The sequence below is a fragment of the Andrographis paniculata genome, unplaced genomic scaffold (genome assembly GCF_009805555.1).
Source record: "Andrographis paniculata isolate CXL003 unplaced genomic scaffold, ASM980555v1 Contig70END, whole genome shotgun sequence".
Lineage (NCBI taxonomy): Eukaryota > Viridiplantae > Streptophyta > Magnoliopsida > Lamiales > Acanthaceae > Andrographis > Andrographis paniculata.
Window position 1 is genome coordinate 1,228,343 of NW_026137607.1, and position 18,453 is coordinate 1,246,795.

Below are 18,453 nucleotides of genomic sequence, written 5' to 3' on the forward strand. Positions count from 1 at the left end.
ATTGGCAATGCTTCGTGACTTAGATAATAAAAACTTACCATTAATTCATATATTTCAATTTTGAAAAAAGTAATCATCTATGAACAGGTATATTCTCAAATATTTACTTTTTTTTAAAATTTAATATTATATTTAATACGTGGGTTTTTATTAACTTATATATTTTGCCCTCAAGCAAATTTAATTTGAATGATCCATTTGTTATTGGTCGAAATTTCACTTCAAAACTGAATAAAGCTTAAAAAAAAATATATCTATCTATATATATTTATATGATGGTTGCACTAATGGAAGACAAAGTTATTGTGAAAAATATAAAATGCTGAAGCAAAATAAAGGAAATGAAAGAAAAATCTGTAAGATAATATAAAGTGCAAGGAAAACAAAAGGAAAGTAAGAAAATAATAAAGGGAAAAATAAATAAATGCAAGAGTTCTTTGAGGTCAAGTCACAATTCATTACAAAAAAAAATAAAAATAATAAGTATATTTATAAGGGAATTCAATTCCTAAAGTTCACGTAGCTAGCATAATACCATCACTAATTCCGTCTCTAGTAATGGAAAAAGTGGATTTAAGAACGGAAAAAATTGATATCTTTTTACAGTGATTGGGTCAGACCTCAATTTATTTATTTATTTATTATTTTAGCTCATATCAAATATTTATTGAGACATTAGTATATATATCCTAAAAATACCAAACTAAGTATATATATATATATTATTTAAAATATTATACTACCAATACTTTTGTTTTATATGTAGATTTTTAAATATTATTATATTGATTTGTAATAAAAATAAAATAAAATTATCTCTGTTAAATAAATTATAAATAGATTTATTACGTTAGATAAAAAATACAGTTCCTAATTAAAAAATAATATTCTTGTTTCAAAATATAAAAATAAAGTAAAAAAATAATTTTCTTATGGAACAGAGTAAGTATAAAAAATATATTTAATTTAAAATTTTATTATTCCAGACCTTATATTCAAACACAAATAGGTAATGAATAGCCATTTTGGGCTATCTGAACTACTATTTTGGGCTTTAGTAGACCTGTCCCTAGTCCCTTCTCCATTTTGCAGCTTGGGGATTTTGAAGCTCATTTTAGGCTTTGTTTAACAGAAGTTTTAGAAAGTTTTTGAAAATTTGAAAATTTAAAAAAATAAAAGAATTAATAATTTATTTGATGTTTAGTGAAAAAAAATAAAATATATTTTATATGATACTTTTTAAAAAATAAATAGCATAAAATGAATTAAAGTAGTAAAATAAACAAAACAATGTATATATATATATATATATATCCAAACCACACGAGAAACAACTATTGCAAAATTTACACTAGATCTTACATACATACATACAAGACAACCTTTACGTACATACATATATATATTGCTTATACGGCCGGTTCGACGAGCGGACCGGGTTCAAGTGAAAGACCGGACGACGGACGACGTTGTGACTAAGCTCGAAAGCAGCCCGACAACGACGGCGCCGTTGTACGTGCTCGGCTCAGTCTGCATCGAGTTGTTTCTCGAGTCGACAAACGACTCGTTGAGAAAAGGCCCGCCTACGAGCGCTCCGATCGCAACATTAGGATTCGGATCCGTCGACTCGAGCCACTTGAACCCGTCTTTGCACCCCGTCTTTGCATCTGTTGGAATCGAGGCTCCCCGGTGATGAACATATTGCGGATACTTGTCGCCGTACCCGACCAAATAGCTCATCTTCATCGGATTATCGCCCAACACGTAGTCCGCCTAAAAGATCGAACCTTTTTTTGTAAGTTTTAAGGAAACAAATGCATGATCACTATGGGTGTAAATTCATATTTTCAGGTCGTGTTTGTATCCAGTTGACCCATGGGGTAACAAAAAAATTGTCAACCCGAACCCGAAGATTGACCTGAAATCCTAGACCTTAGATCCGAACACGACACGAATTCGTTTAAGTCGGGTTCAGGTTGATCTGAATTAGTTTCAGGTCACCCGAAATCCGAACAAACCCGACACGAACGAAAACTTAAAAGAATTAAAATTAACCTAAAGAAAATTCATTTTTATTTTAATTTTTAAATAATATAAATATTATAAATTAAAATAATAATAATAATAATAAAAATAAATAATTTTAGGTCAACCTAAAATACGAAACCCGAAACCCGACTTGATTTGTATATTTCGGGATATCAAATCAACTTGAAACACCTGAACACGACACCAATTTTTTTTCGTTTCGAGTTCGGATTAATCCGATTTTTTACAAATCCGAGACACCCAAACCCGAACCTGAAAAATTTCAGTTCGAGCGGGTTCATTTTTCGGGTCAAGTTTAATTATGACACCCCTAATAATCGTAAACAAGAATCGACAAATCGCACCTGCGACATTGCAAACTTCCGGAGATCCGACGGCCGGAAACTCCGCCCGTTACAAGATATCTTCGCCGTTTGCGACGTAAGCATGTAGTCGCTATAAATAACCGCTAGAAAAGCCGATGCCACCGGATGCTGAAGCGCATTCCACTCGCTTATCCACACTAAGCCATCTGCATAAGTAGAGCTGTAAAACAAACTAGCAGTACTAAAAAAATAAACCGAATAATTACAAAAGCATCGACGACGATGACGAAGATATTACTTTCCGTCCGGCTCTTGGTGGCGGTCGGAGATTTCGGCAAAAGCCCACACATGACGGCTTCGGCCGAGTCCCGATACTTCCCGACGACGCTATCGCTCGCGACGTCTTTGTGCCCAAAGAAGCTAACTCGGGATAATAAAACTTGCGCGCCGGCGAGCTTGTTATCCCAACTGAACCACGTCGGGCTCCCGAAATTCGCAAAATCGTCACCGTTCTTCCCCGTGACGTATTCGATATATGTCTGATCTCCCGTGGCATGGTAGAGCCAACCGGCGGCCCAAAGAAGCTCGTCGCCGTAGCCCGTCGAGTTATAAAATCCTCGAACTTCGGGGATGCTGACGCTATACAATTCGCGGTGCTTATCGGCAAATGCGAATAGCTGCTTCGCGTGCTTCAAAAGTAACGACGAATACGCCGAATCGGAGGTTTTGAAAACCAGAGACGCCGCAGCCAGAGCTGCGGCGGCTTCTCCGGCGACGTCGCTCCCCGGAGAAGACGTATTCACCTGCGTTAGCGGCCTCGGCTCTTTCATGGCCTCCGGCCGCTCCCAGCAGCTGTGGTCGGCCGTCGGATTCCCGACTTGGATGTAGAGAACGTCGGGTTTTGGATGCGCATTGACGATGAAATCGGTGATCCATTTGAGGGAGCTCCGGGCGGATTCGAGCTGGTTCACGGATTTCATTTGATCGCCGTATTCGAGGATCGTCCACGACAAGACGGTGGCGGTGAACGCCATCGGAAAACCGAACTTCATATGATCTCCGGCGTCGTACATTCCTTTGGAGAGATCTAATTTTGCTTCGCTGCCGTCTTTTAGAGCAGAATCGCCTCTCCATGATATTTTGTTGTTCTCCAATTTCCCCGCTGCAATGCTCAATCAAAGAATGAATGAATGAATCGATCGATTTTTTCATTGCCCTAAATTAAGGAACTATAAGCCCTAATTTCAAAATTAGGGTTCCGGCGAGGAATTTCTAATTGCGGAATTGGAAGGCATTTGGGGTAAAAATTAAGCAAGCAGATCTGTAATTAGTGTAGTGGAATATATCGACGACATTTGCGAGAGGAAGATACGTACATTTCTGTATGTCGAAGAACTGCATTGCGATCTTAAGAGCGTCTGCGTATTTCTTAGTAATGGCGCCGGGGGGGCCGGGGACGGGGGCGGGTCCTCCGTCGGATTTGTGCTTCTTGTGCTCGACTGCGTAGAAAATTGCGAAGGCAACGGCGAGGATGACTATGGCGGCCAACAACCAGCCGCACCACCCACCGGTGCGGCTCTTCTCCTCCATTGTTGTTGTTGTTCTTGAGAAGGTAATTAGAGAATGGAAGGTAGAGTGTGGGGGAGGGGGAGGGGGAGGGTTTGTTGAAGAAATGATGAAGAGGAAAACAACAAAAGTGGGGTGGGGTGGGGTGGGGTGGGTTAGCGTAAAGAAGACATTACAGCAGAGCAGATGAGAGAAGAGAAGAGCACCGACGGTTGGTGATGGTACCGACGGATGGATGATGAATCCTTTTCAATGATGACGTCATTCATATCTTCATCTTCATGAAATTGAAGGTGAATTTGTTGAGGCCATGGATGGATGGAAGTTGGTGTAGTTATTATGGCAATGGCAACGCTTGTGCAGTTTTTCATTTTCAATTTTTTTTTTTATATAATTTGTAGCCGCTATTTGAAAGTGATGCTAATCAAATCATGTATAACGAGTAAAACTGTAGGTGTTGGGATTTGAACTATGAAGGAATTTAAAATAATTTTTTTTTATAAAATATATAAAAAAAATTGTTGAATAATATAAAAATAAAAATTGTATATAATATATTAATTTTTTTTTTAAAAAAATGTGTAGTTTTTCTTGCAAAAAGAACATACCCAAACTCTCGGAGCGAATTTACATTCAAACTACGATGTCTCACAACTTAATTTATAAAAATTTTACCTCTTATACAATTATGGTTGTATGGTTGTGGGAGTGAGGTAATAGAATAACTTTGTTTGTAACCGCGTAATTATAAATGAAAGCAAAAATAAATGAAAGTAAAAGTGATGTTGATTTGATTCAATCAATATTTAATAAAAAAAAGACATCATATATTATATACTGCGTCCAAACATCTTACTCCATTCCACATATTTTGGGCATATTACTGTAGAGACGAGAATTTAAGTAAAGTATGATTACTAAGTAATTAAGAAATATATTAGTAAAAATAATTATTGTTTGATAAAAATAATTATAAATTAAGATTAAAATAACTAAATAATTTAATTAAGATTAAGAAATTGATAAATTATGATATTTAAAATATGATTAAAGTGTATAATTATTTTTTTAAAAAAAGAAATGATAAATTATGTAGGACGGACGAAAATAAAAAATAAAAATAAATTATGTGAGACGGATGGAGTATTGTACAATATTTGAAACGGAAGAAATATAATATAATATATTTATAATACAACGTATAATATATAAAAGTATATACATATAAATATTTATATATATTATTTATTTATATTATATATATTAAATCAATATTATACTCCCTCCGTTCCATTTGAGATGATTTGTTTCATTTGGGACACGTTATTTAAAGTAAGGTGGTTTAATTAATTATAGTACTATTATTTTCTTATGTTTTTATATAAATAGAATGGTTAGTAATTTTAAAATAAGAATTAATATATATAAATAAAATAAATTTGAAATATGTATATCTCAATAAAATATATACAATACAAATATTATTTTGTAGAAAAAAAATTAATTAATACAAATAAATAAAAACATATTTATTTATTTATTTATAATTAAGATAAATTAATTTTATAAAAATAATAGAGTTTTAAATGTACATTAAAAAAAAAAAAAATTGTTTCATGAGAAGAAAGATATAAATAGACGGTTTTTTATTGAGTCCTACACGATGATGTGTGGTGTTATATATTATAAAGTTAATTAAATTGATTTACCTTTGTTAAATAAGTTTATATTTAGTAAATTTTATCAAAAATTAAAATGTATCCATTGAAGTTAGATAACAAAAAAAAAATAAAAAAAATGAGACAATTGAAATGAGATTCATATTAATTTGACCCAATTAACCAAAGATACACACGTCCACGTAATGAAATTAGGGATGTCAACAGGCGGGTTCGAAATGGGTTTTGCAGGCCCCGAAACCCGTTCCGCTAGAAAATATCATGACTCAAAATCCGCCCCGCCCCGCTTCAACCCGGCCCCAGGACCCGTCCCGTCCCGAACCCTTCGGGTTCGGAGCAACCCGACAAACCAGCTTTTTTTAAGAAAAAAAATATAACTTTTTTAAAAATAATATGATACTAAAAAGAATAGGCGTCAAAGTACCAAAAATTTATAGTTTTAAAAATAAGAACAATAACATACATATTGACAATAGTTTGCAGTAATGGCAGTCAGTAGTAGTCATGATTATAAAGAGAAACGTAGAAGAAACAAATGTTAAAACAAATTTGATTTAGAATTAATGTTCTATTTTATGTTTAAAATTTTTAAAATAAACAAATAATTTAATTTATATTGTATAAAAATATAAATAAATTATAATAATTATTAAAATATTCGAGTTCAGATCCGGGTCCGGAGAGAAACGGATTTTTAGTAAAACTCGTAATCCGTCCCGAACCCGCCCGGATCTAAAACTCAAAATTTACAACCCGCTCCGAATCAAATTTTAAAAAACTCAAATCCGTCCCATTAAGACCGAGTCCGAGGCTAACCCGTCCCATTTGACATCCCTAAATGAAATCCAATCCGTTGTCCGAGAAAGAATATGTAGGAAGTTAGAATGGGATCATCACAAGCAAAGTGGTTTGGCCTCTTCGTAATTAGGTTGGAGGGACAACACAATCATGGAACATTATTTATTTATACACTAAATTGCGCAAAACTCACGTGTAGTTTTACGAAATTGTGTAAAAAAATTTTTTATTTTCAAAATTGCATCAAACTCATTTGTGATTTCATTAATTCTGTGTCTAACCGCATCGGTCATCCTTATTTAACGGTGTTTGACTTTCACACGCCGAAAATGCAAATAAGTTTTAGAACTTTTATTTCAAAATCCTTGAAATTACAAATATATTCAATATTTTATTATTTAACCTCAAGAAACTGTAAATATATTAAAAATAGTTTTTTTTCTCTGATTTTAAAGTTTTTTTTAAATGTTCTTTAAAGTTAGATAAAAAAAAAATGAATATATTTATAACCTTAGAAGTTTAGAAATTAGTAATTTGAAATTCATTCGCAGTTTGAGCTCGTAGATTAAACACAATTAAATAAGGATGGTCAAGGGGTTAGACGCAGAGTTTTTAAAATTACGATTTGACGCAATTCTGAAAGTACGAGAAATTTTGCGCAAAACATTTTGTGCAATTTAACCTTGTTTATATAAATAACATTAATTTAAATATATAATCCAAGAATTTTTGGGAATTATGACTCCGTCCGTATCTCATATAATTTGTTTTTTTTTTTTCTAAAATATAATTATACATTTTAACCACATTTTAAATTCTATAATTTATTATTTTTCAATCTTAATTAAACTATTTAGTTATCCAGGTGTGTTTACTTGTAAGGTTTTGGTTTTGAGTTTTGATTTTGAATAGTAAAATTTTGAATTGAAATAGTTGTTTGATGTGATATAAATATGTGTTGATGTGATGTTTTGAATGTAAAATTAGATTTTAGTGTAATAAAATAAATAAGAATTGAGTGTTTGATTTGATGTTTTTGAGAAAAAAAAAAAATTGAAATAGTAAAATCAGACTTAAAATCTTACAAGTAAACAGATCTATATACTTTAACTAAATTTTTGTATCTACAATAATTTGGACATATTTGTACATATTACGCTTGAACGGAGATAGTATATTATATTGAATTTAAATTTTACATTCAATTTTCTTTTTCTATTTAAAATTTAAATAAATTTAAACCACACAACAAAAACACACCCGAGGGGTTTGTTTGAAATTTTTATTTAAATTTTTGCTTTAAATGATAATTTTACATAACATTTTATAAAAATAATACTCTATCCGTCCCAAAACTATAGTTTGAGTTATGTTTGACACGGAATTTGAGAAATATTGATATTATATTGGTAGTTGATAAAAAATAAGGGTAGAAGAATTTTTTTGCCCTTGTGAGTGTATTAATGTAAAAAGTAGTGACAATTGTGTAATAATAATGAAAAAGTAATGGTAGTTTTATAGTGATATGATTATCTATGGAAATGAGACTATTGTTTTGGGACGGACAAAAATAGTAAACAAGACTATTGTATTGGGACGAAGGGAGTAATATATTTTTATTGATAATTACCTAATTAAATAATGATGATTTTAATTTGAAATCAAAATCAAACATATTTAATATGTATATTTAGCATTTTTAGATAAATTAATTTTTTTGCATGGTACGAGGAACTGTATTGATAATATAAAAAATAATATTTTGTGTTGGATGATTAATTTTTTAGATTGAAGAATGTATATATTATATTAATGTGTGTACATTTGTATTTTTTAAATAACATTTATGAAAAATTGTTCAATTGAAAAATATTGGGTAAACCGACTAATTGTATATCATGAGTATTAAAATTTTAATAATAACTAAAAATTGAATATAAATAATTTTTTTATATAATATTTTAAATACATATTTAAATATTTTTACTTTTTATAATTAAAAGTTTTAGATATTTTAAAAATAATAAAAAAGAAATATTTAAATGATGAAAATAAGAATTACACGTTCCTTATCTCCGCTATATTTGTAATATAGTATAAGTTGAAAGGGTATTTAATATGTTAGGTAGGTAGTACAAGGACTAAATTAAGAAATTGTAATCTTGTTTTGAAACGGACGAAAATGAAAAATGATAACCTTTCAATGGGACGGAGAGAGTATTAAATTGAAATCTGAAGATTAAAAAAAAAAAAAAGTTGTGAATAAGATTCTTCTCGAGCTGCATATCTATATATATATATGTTTCCACATTGCAAATTAAATATTGAATACAAATTTAGATTGCAAATTCATTCGAACTTATTCACATTAATTAATCACATTTGTGAAAACAATAAAAATTTGATAAATATATAGACAGAGTGGGTTTAAATAACCAGATTGAGAACTAAAAAAAAAAAAAAAAAACCAGATTGAGGACTAAAAAAAATAAAAATGGGGTATGTTTGTTTGTGGATTTGGATTTTTGGGTTTGAATTTTTGAATAGTAACAAATTTGAGTTTGAATAGTTGTTTAATGTGATATAAATAGATATTGATGTGATGTTTTAAATCTAAAATAAATTTGTAGTATAATATAAAAAAAGAAAAGTAATTATTTATTTATTTTTTTTGGTAAGGCAACAGAATAAAAAAATTATTATTATCTAGTAAATCGAATACCAATCTTACATGAAAGAAGTTCAAAATAAACTTCTCTAGGAGGCAAATCCCACATTATTTGCTTCAATTTTCCTAGGGTCGCTCCCTTTTTTGCAAGCCAAACAGCCAATGAATTTCCTTCGCAAAGCGTGTGGTGTATAGAGTATGATGGGTGCTTGGTGAGAATTTGTATAATTACATTAATTAGCCCACTGTATTGATGATGACGAAGGTCGCTACCAAGGATTAGCTGGATGGCGTGGAGGGAATCCGAGTATATCGATAATTCTGGAAGATAAATTCTAAATGCCATGCGAATTCCTTCCCATATTGCCATTAACTCAATGAACAACACCACAGCTTATGGGCATTTCCCAGGTAGACCGGCCAGCCATGAGCCATCATCCCTTCCTAACCAATATCCAAATCCAACTCCGCAATGATTCACGCTTCCATCGCAACTTAGGATGCATTTTTCTTTTTTCCTAGCTTCATTCTAGGCAACTGATCTGAGACAAGACTGTTTTGGTTGTTGGATAGTTGGTTCCAAAAGGAGGCATGATGCTTGACTGAAGCTTCCAGACTCCCAGCCTTGGGACTAGTATGGCGAAAGATTTCCTCATTTCTTGATTTCCAAGACGTCCATAGTCTAGCCAAGAAATCGGTATGACCTATGTTGAAGTTGCGCAAGATCCATTCCATAATCTCATTTTGATTAGCATCGTAGTTGATCTTTTCGATATAGCTCGGCCAAACCACTTTGGTATGCGGACAGTAAAATAAGGCATGGGTCCAATTTTTGGTATCTTCATGACATCTCGTGCATATTGGAGATTGTGACATACCTCTATTATATCTTAAATTGTTAAGAGGGGGGAGGATTTTTTTTTTCACCAGCCAGAGAAAGAACTTAACCTTTTCAGGTGTTGGTAGACACCAAATTTTTTTTCCAAGTGTAATTTGTATTGGTATTTGTCTGTTTTGTAATCCAGTTGTAGCCATCTTTGGTTGAATAGCTTCCAGATATAGAAGCACCCCAAATCATGGAGTCCTCATTTCGGATGGCAAAGGATGAATTTTTCCTTAAGCTCAGCCCTGAGATCTTTATTAAGCCAAGAGCGAACATGCTCGGTGTTGGCTTTTCCTTCATCCCAAATATCTTTAATTTTCAGATTGATATCCCCGATGTCAATTAATGGAACTTCATTACATAGCAACCAACCATTCAACCATTCCTTAAACCATAATGAGAATTCTATGTTTCCAATTCTAAAGCTATAGTCCGATTTTAATATTTCTCTTCTATTGTAGATGGCTCGCGAAATCGGAGATCCATTTTTTCTAGTGACTTCCCAAAAGTTCTTTCCTCTGCAGTAGAGCTCGTGCATGAGGCGAACTCATAGTTTGTGTTTTTGGTGTAACATCCCCCAAGTGAGTTTTTCCAGTAATGCGAAGTTAAAGGAAGTTATGCTCCAAAGATTGAGACCACCCTGTATTATGGGTTTTTCCATAGATTTTCATCCTACAAGATGTATTCCACGCCTTTCTTTATCTTTCCAAATGAATCTGGCCATGCAACTTTTTGTTTTCTGAATTAAGGAAGATGGAAGTTTGAAAACTTGCATCAAGTGGACTGGAATAGAGTTAAGGATTGAGCGAGTTAGGGTAATTCTCCCGCATTTTGATAAGAACATAGATGACCAATTATTGATCTTTTGAGTCATCCGTTCCATTATCTGGGCAAATAAGTCTTTCTTTTTTCGTCCATACACCATTGGGAATCTGAGGTATTTTCCGAGATCACGGGTGAATTGGATTCCAGTGGATTGGTGAAATTCACATTGGATGTGTCTAGGCGTGAATGGAGATGCAATAGCCCGCGATTTTTTGTTGTTCATACGCAGGCCTGAGGCACAAGCAAAAGAATCCAAAATTTGGTTTATAATATCAGCCCGATTTCTCTCAGATTTGTTAAATAGGAGAATATCATCCGCGAATAAAAGGTGTGAGATTTCAGTTCCGGACCTGGAGAGCTTGATCGGCTTCCAGCTGCCATCATAAACAGTTTGAGAAATTGTTCTGGACAATTTCTCCATACAGATAACAAAAAGCAGGGGTGAAAGGGGATCCCCTTGCCTGAAGCCCTTGGTAGGTTTGAAGGTGGGGAGGCTGCTCCAATTCCAAAGAAGAGTTAGCGATGTAGATGTTACACTATTCATGATAATCTTTGTCAGTTGTTGAGGGATTTCCATCTCCTCTAGGCATTGCTGTAAAAAGTGCCATCGCACATTGTCATAAGCTTTATTTAGGTCAATTTTGTGCACAATAGAGCCCACCTTAGCTTTGTCCTTATGAAGCCTTTAGATAACCTCTTGGAGCACTATGGCATTGTCACTATGTTCCTGCCTTTTAGGATAGCAGCTTGGGTCGGTGATATGTACTCGCATATGATGGGCCTCAGTCTGGCCACGATGATCTTTGGGACAATTTTGAAGATAACATTGCAGAGACTGATAGGTCTGAGGTCCGAGAAGAAGTTAGGGCTAGAATTTTTCGGGATAAGAGTAATAAGAGTTTCACCGAGTCCATCGTGGATTTGACCGGTTTGAAATATGTCTTTTACCAAATTTATAACACCATCACCAACCATGTCCCAATATTGCTTGTAGAATATGGCTGGAAAGTCGTCTGGGCCTGGAGCTGAATATGAGTTTATGGATTGCAGGGCCTTTGATATTTCATCGACAGAGATCTCCTTGCTAAGGAGACTGATATCACTGGTTTGAAGGGAAGGCAGGTGGGCTAGGGAGTCCAGGTTGGTATAGTTAGCATCGGTGGAGGTAAAAATATTTTTAAAGTAACTCAGAGCTTCATTTTCAAGTAGAGAAGCGGAGTTGCAGACTTGACCAGTAGGGAGAGTTAGGGAAGTAATTTTATTATGACGACGTCGCATGAGAGTAGATGCGTGGAAAAATTTAGTATTTCAATCACCGTGTTTTAGCCAGTCAACCCTTGATTTTTGGTATCAGAGAAGTTCTTCTTGATTAAGAGCCTTATCTAGCTCTTTTCTGAAGTTGGATTCCAATTGGAGAAGAGAGTGGGATGAGTCCAAAGCTAACTCTCTTTGAATGCCAAAAATTCTTCTTTTCAGTCTTCTAATATGGTCCTTGAGGTTTCCAAATATGGATTTGTTGAATTCCAGAGATTTATCGTTGGCAAGAGTAAGAGCCTCAAGGATATTCCTGGAAGGATTCGTCCAAATGTTTTAAATAAATGTCTTATATCTGTTGTCCAAAGCCCAAGCATCCATGTATCGGAAAGGTCTACGAGTGTTTTTAGTTTGAGCGTCTAAGGTTTGCATGAGGAGAGGGTGATGGTCAGATTGAGCCCTAGTCAGGACTTGGATGTTTGCATTTTGGAATAGGCGAAGCCAGGAGTCGTTGGCACAAACTTTGTCAAGACTCTTCCCTTTCATCGGATGTCTAGATTCCTTTTTAATCCAGGTGAAAAAAGGCCCGTTTGAAGGGAGGCTATGGAGACCACTTTCATCCAAAGTTTCGGAGAATTTTTCAGCTCGACTGTAAATAAACTAGCATCCTATTTGTTCGGAGGTAGATAAGATTTCATTGAAGTCACCTAATATCATCCATGGGAAAGTTCAAATATTTGTGGATAAGTCAATCAAGTGTTTTCAATCACGATCTCTGGCAGACGGCACCGGGTGGGAGTATATGCCCGAGCAGAACCATATATGTTACCCTTCGAAATCTTCACAGTGATAATTCGAGGTGAAGAATGTGAGGGCTGAAAGTTGAAGTTGGAATTAATAGTTTTGAGACGACGTCCAGCATGACCATTTGCTTATTGGATAAGAATATCTTCATAGCCAAGTCTATTCCAGAGGTACTTCATGTCATCATATTGGATATGGGGCTCTAGGATAAACATACAGTCTGGCTGATAGTCTTGAATGAAAGTCCTAAGAATTCACCTCGTGCGTCTACTCCGAGCCCCACGAATATTCCATTAAAAAATTTACAAGTGTTGCAATCCATGATATGCTGAAAAAAAGATAAGGTAGTTTCAGTAGTTGCTGTCAGGGGGCGACTTTGGTGATTGAAATTTAGAGTATCCTCTTTCATGTGATCATTCTCGAGATGACAAGTAGTAGTGTCAGTTGCCTGCTTGTTAGGGCCCTCTAGACCTTCAAATCTATTAAAAGTTGTAGTTTCTAATGTTTCGTTATTTTCCAACTCCATGTGGGGGGAGTCGTCTAAGTTAAAATTGGATGTAGGATGAAATCTGCGCTTCTTGATTTTTATAGTTGGGTGAGTAGTCTGCATGGCACTAGAGAGAAAATTTTGATGTTGATTAATGGGGGCCTGCAGATTTTCCACTTCTTTGGCAGTGGCATAAATGGTCTAGGTCTTAGGTTTTGTGATGAGAGATTTTGCCTTGGATGGTTGAGGGATGGGATCATGAGCAACTATATTCACATTCTGCATTTTTTTTGGGATCTTTTTTTCCTTTGTACTATAAGCCAATCTCCATGGACTTTATCCGGGATTCCTTCAATTGTCATTCAATCTTCTGAGCTGTGAACTGGAGAGTGACTTGTGGCGTGTGCTCCAGCTTGAGTTGTGTATGTTGAGCAGTGAGGATCAGATCTTGGTTTTAGACATTGCGTTTGGTTGTGGTCATAAAAACCGCACCATGGACAGATAATATGAAGTCCTTTGTATTCGACTTTCTGCTAATGACCTTGAACACAAATTTGGCCTATAATAGGGAGTGATAGGTCGATTTCGACACATACTCGGGCAAAGCGGCAGAGGGCAATGTTGACCGTGTTCATGTCGACCTTAATTGGCTTGCCTACAATTGAGGCAAGACACATGAGAACGCTTTCGTCATAGAAGGCCAAATTTAAACTTGGGAATCTAATCCAAACATTTGTTTTGTCGATAATGGCATTCGATGAGAAGAAGTCAAGACTCCATTGCCGAACAACCACATAATGATTGTATAGCATCCATGGACCCCCCATGTAGCGCCTTAAGGCGATCTTCATCCCGATCAAATTTTGCCATAAAGAAACCGTTATCAATGTCCATTAGTTCAAGAAACCCTGTCGGCTTCCAAAATCTTTGCAACCCATCCTTCATATTTAGATAAGATATATGTTTGCCTAGGAGTTTAATCACCACGCCATCCTCCCATGGATTGCTGAGATTCGTCAGGTAAGAATCATTGATGTCAAATGTTGGCAAGAGTCTGTCATTGTTGATGCAAGAAATTTTGGCAATATGATCCTCGATTAAATTCCTTCTTGCGGGGATGGATGGTTTATTCTTATATTAGAGAACAATATTTCGGAAAGAAAGTTTTTCCAGCGGGTCTGAAGCTGTGAAGTCGAATGCTACATCAGAGGAGAATTCCATTTGGCTTAAACTCATTAATAAAGAATTTAAAGTGTAAGAAAAGTAATCGTTTGATGTGATATTTTTAGAAAAAAAAAAAAGAATTTAAACCGTAAAAATCTCTGATAAAACCGAATACAAACTTAGGGTTTCACAAAAACGTACAACTTACCACGCAGGAAGTATCATCAATTTCAATCAATACTTTTTCTAATATAGTTACATATCTAAATATTTCAAGAGATAGCTCAACATTGTCGATATGTCCGAGTGGTTAAGGAGACAGACTTGAAATCTGTTGGGCTTCGCCCGCGCAGGTTCGAACCCTGCTGTCGACGATTATTTTTATTTTGTTTTATTAAAATTAATTACGGGAAATTTTAAACTATTGCATGCCCAACTAATAATGCTTTCCCACTTCTGTTATATTTTCAATAAAGTATTGTTGACTGAAAATATCATCAAATGATTTTCTATTTTTCGTGTTGCAGTCGAATATTGGATTTTTTAAAAAATAAAAATAAAGGAGAAAGAATGATCGTACAAATAGAAATTTTTTGTACGATTTAAAAATATTTTTAATTATCCATATAATAATGAGAACATTTTTATATTTGAGTAGAAAATATAAATATTTAGAATAATATCATTAATTGATTGTTGGGATTATTACGAATAATTATGCAATTTGTAATAAAAATATATATAGTTATAATTATAGTATAAGAATATAACATGTGTTAAAATCAAATAATAATAATAAAATTAAATAAATAAATAAATAATATATACTAATTAGCAAACTCTAATAATATATAAATCAATAAATATATATATATATATATATTAACAATATATTACTCAAAACAATACCACATATAAACTACTAAAATAAGCAAGAAGTATTAATATGTACTGGAATAAGTTAGAAAATACGAATTTAGTGAATCAATCTCGTCAAACAATTAACTCTACGATTTAATTTAATACATAATGCATGTGAAGAGTAGCAGCGGTCGTAATATAAAGCTAAACACGTCATAAAAAGTAAAAAATAAATAAATACTATAAAAATCCGAAAGAACAAACTCCTGTCAAGTCAAATTCTCAAACAAAATACTATAAAAATGTCAGTCGGATTTAATTTGCAGGGTATTAAGTTTGACTTACCTAGTAGCAGTTATAGATTCCCACGTCATAAAAATAAAAAAAATAAAAAAAGAGGGCACAAAGAAACATTATCAACACCACACTATTATTGTTATTACTACTACTTATCATCATATATCGAAAACTAGGAACTATACGGTGCCTTCATCACAAGTGAAGATATAATGTACATCAATCAATCAGCATATACTACAACTCTATATATATATATATATACTCCTCACGTCTTAACTCCATGTGGGATTGGATTACGGCGCTGCTGCTGCTGCTGCTGCCGTTACTTTCCTCAATCGTGCTCTTGTGAATGGCCCCCCGGTTTCCTCCATGAGCATGTTTCGAAGAGTTGTAGGATTGGAGCTTTGATCTGCGGACTGTGCCGAGTCAGCTTGTGATTCCTGCTCTTTACTGGTTTCGGAGAGGGATTGAGTTGACGTTTCCTTGTGTTTGTTGGTCGAGTTGGCTGATGATGATGAGTCTCCGGAAGGTCTTGCTGCTGCTTCGTCTTTGTTGGTGTCTCGTTGGCGATTATTATCGGTTGAAGATGCAGGAGATATTGGTTTGTCCTGAATCTGTTTCTGTGGCGATGTCGGTTTTGAGGGTGTTGTGTATTCCGGGATGCTTGTAGCTGCTGCTGCTTCATGTTGTGGCTGCAGGGCATGCTTGTAAGGAAAAATTATATGCAAAAACTATATATATATAATTAGCATATTTGCATAACTAAAGTCAACAAATGAACATTTACGAAAAAAAAAAAGTTTGGTTATGCAACTTTTTAAATTTATACATGCATGTCAATTATCTAAAGAGCATGTCTAATCTAAATTCAGCATTTCAATCAAATATATATAGCATATAGAATGAGCGCAGTTTGTTAGAAACTAAAAAATCATCGGTGGAGAGAAGAAACTATCGGTCAGGTGTAGGCATGTTAGTCGGGAGAGGAAATCTATTTAGAGAGAATTAGGCAAAAGCAAGCGGGACTACAGTTATTCATAGCTCTCTAACGTGCACCAAACTAACTAATGCATGGCAAGATACAGGAAACAAATCGACAATGGAGTGCAAACCATACCGTATTTTCCACACTACTGCTGCTTTCAGACTGCATTAAAAACAGAGTATTCTTTTAATAGTTAGTAGCAAAGATACCTTAACTGGTTGTTTGAGGGGCGATTGGGAAACAATATACTGCAAAATCTCTAGGACTCTAGTCTGCAAATAGCCTGCAGATTTCTGCCAGTACATGAAAACCATGTCTCCAGCCCTCGTCCTCAGTTCTAACAACTGTCGATCAATTTCTGTCTCGTGTTTGGCAATGTACGGTCTAAAGAAGGAATTATAGATGTACGTTGTTCCCTGAAATCAATTTAGCAGCAGAATTATTCAGCTGCAACAAAAATGGTGTTGCCAAGACTCTTTTACACACAAGTGGAAGATGAAATGCTAGACCTTCGTTTTAGGGAACCACAAATACATAAAGAACGCCAGTTTGAATTCACCGTACATTGGAAGCCTTCAAGACAACAATGATGTAACTACAAAGGTAAGTATAATAAAATTTTGGTCTATAATAAAGAAACAATTACCAGCCCACGATAAAATCACCAATCTTTTCCCCAACTGTCAAAAGAGCTACTAATATCCTGAAAGATAAAAGATGAAGTTAGGTCTGAAATTAGAAACAGATCATTTGGAGAATTAAAAAAACCGCGCACAGTACCAATACTGGCACCAGAACCGAAGCTGCTCGATATTAGGCTTGTTCATTTCCACTGATTTATAGCATTCATATGCAGGATAAGCATAACCAAAAATTAACCTGAAGTGAAGTAAGAGTATTAGAACAATGCATGGATGTGAAGAAAGGGATTTTTTCTAGAAAACTACTATTAAAGCATAGGAACATACACAAGTACTCTGTTGAGAAGTGATCCTATCATTTTGGAAACCTGCCATGAACAGATTACACATTAATTAGGTCACAGAGATAACTTCATTGTGTCGAATAAGACCTACAAAATTGAGCAGATAATTCCAATTTCACACCATCAAGTGTCCATCTGCTATCATTTTTCCATTGAATAGGAGACCAATCGAATTTCTTTGTCCTCTTAGGTAGTCTCATATCTCAATAAATTACTAAGAACATCCAATGTTACCATGCTAAATGCATATGAATAACTGCAACAATCAACATGACTTTCCAGCATAAGCTCCCTTTCAATTTATGCCTTACAATTATTGTCAGTAAGAGCGAAGACCAAAGCAGATAAATCATTTCCTGAATAAAAAAAATTCAAAGTTTCATCTATCAACTTGATTATCATTAATAAATCAAATCGCAAGAAAGCAATGACCATCCATCATTCGCTAATCTCCATCGAGAACGCAAACATCTCCATCCAGAACGACAAAAATCTTTGAGATACCAAAAACTTTGGTTGCAGCATTGAGAGATTTCAAAGATAGCGCAAGAAAACACAGAACAAACAATGAATATAACACGGCCGCAGAATAACCAAATCCAAAAAAGTACCTATACAGCACCAACGACCAAGGCAAAAAATTCAGGAAATGACGGCTCGTCGAGTTACGCGGCACAGAATATCACCACCGAATGTTGTTATTCTTCAATTCACCTATCCCGCCACCAACAACCGGAGGCGCCGCCGTGAGCGACGGCGAACCGTTATCGCGAGCGAGAGAGACCAAAATTTCGCAAGGCGTCGTTTAAAGTTTTCTCTAATCTCAGAATAGTTATAATT

At 34.5% G+C, this 18,453-nt stretch overlaps 2 protein-coding genes and 1 non-coding gene across 3 annotated transcripts; 1 reads left to right on the top strand and 2 right to left on the bottom strand.

Annotated features, from left to right (window-relative positions):
• Positions 1–1,279: 1,279 nt before the first annotated feature.
• Positions 1,280–4,056, bottom strand: LOC127264291 (endoglucanase 10-like). Its single transcript, XM_051293744.1, has 4 exons — positions 3,731–4,056; positions 2,653–3,516; positions 2,394–2,560; positions 1,280–1,773 (listed from the first exon to the last, which is right to left on the bottom strand). Exons 1-4 carry the CDS (start codon positions 3,942–3,944, stop codon positions 1,441–1,443), a joined length of 1,578 nt encoding a protein of 525 aa, XP_051149701.1. The 5' UTR covers positions 3,945–4,056; the 3' UTR covers positions 1,280–1,440.
• Positions 4,057–14,774: 10,718 nt separating this feature from the next.
• Positions 14,775–14,856, top strand: TRNAS-UGA (transfer RNA serine (anticodon UGA)). The gene has a single exon. It is a non-coding gene; the product is annotated as a tRNA-Ser (tRNA).
• Positions 14,857–15,673: 817 nt separating this feature from the next.
• On the bottom strand, positions 15,674–18,423 carry LOC127264457 (putative HVA22-like protein g). Its single transcript, XM_051293996.1, has 7 exons — positions 18,225–18,423; positions 17,597–17,637; positions 17,409–17,507; positions 17,275–17,331; positions 17,138–17,201; positions 16,838–17,044; positions 15,674–16,335 (listed from the first exon to the last, which is right to left on the bottom strand). Exons 2-7 carry the CDS (start codon positions 17,626–17,628, stop codon positions 15,937–15,939), a joined length of 858 nt encoding a protein of 285 aa, XP_051149953.1. The 5' UTR covers positions 17,629–17,637; positions 18,225–18,423; the 3' UTR covers positions 15,674–15,936.
• Between the last annotated feature and the right edge of the window lie 30 nt (positions 18,424–18,453).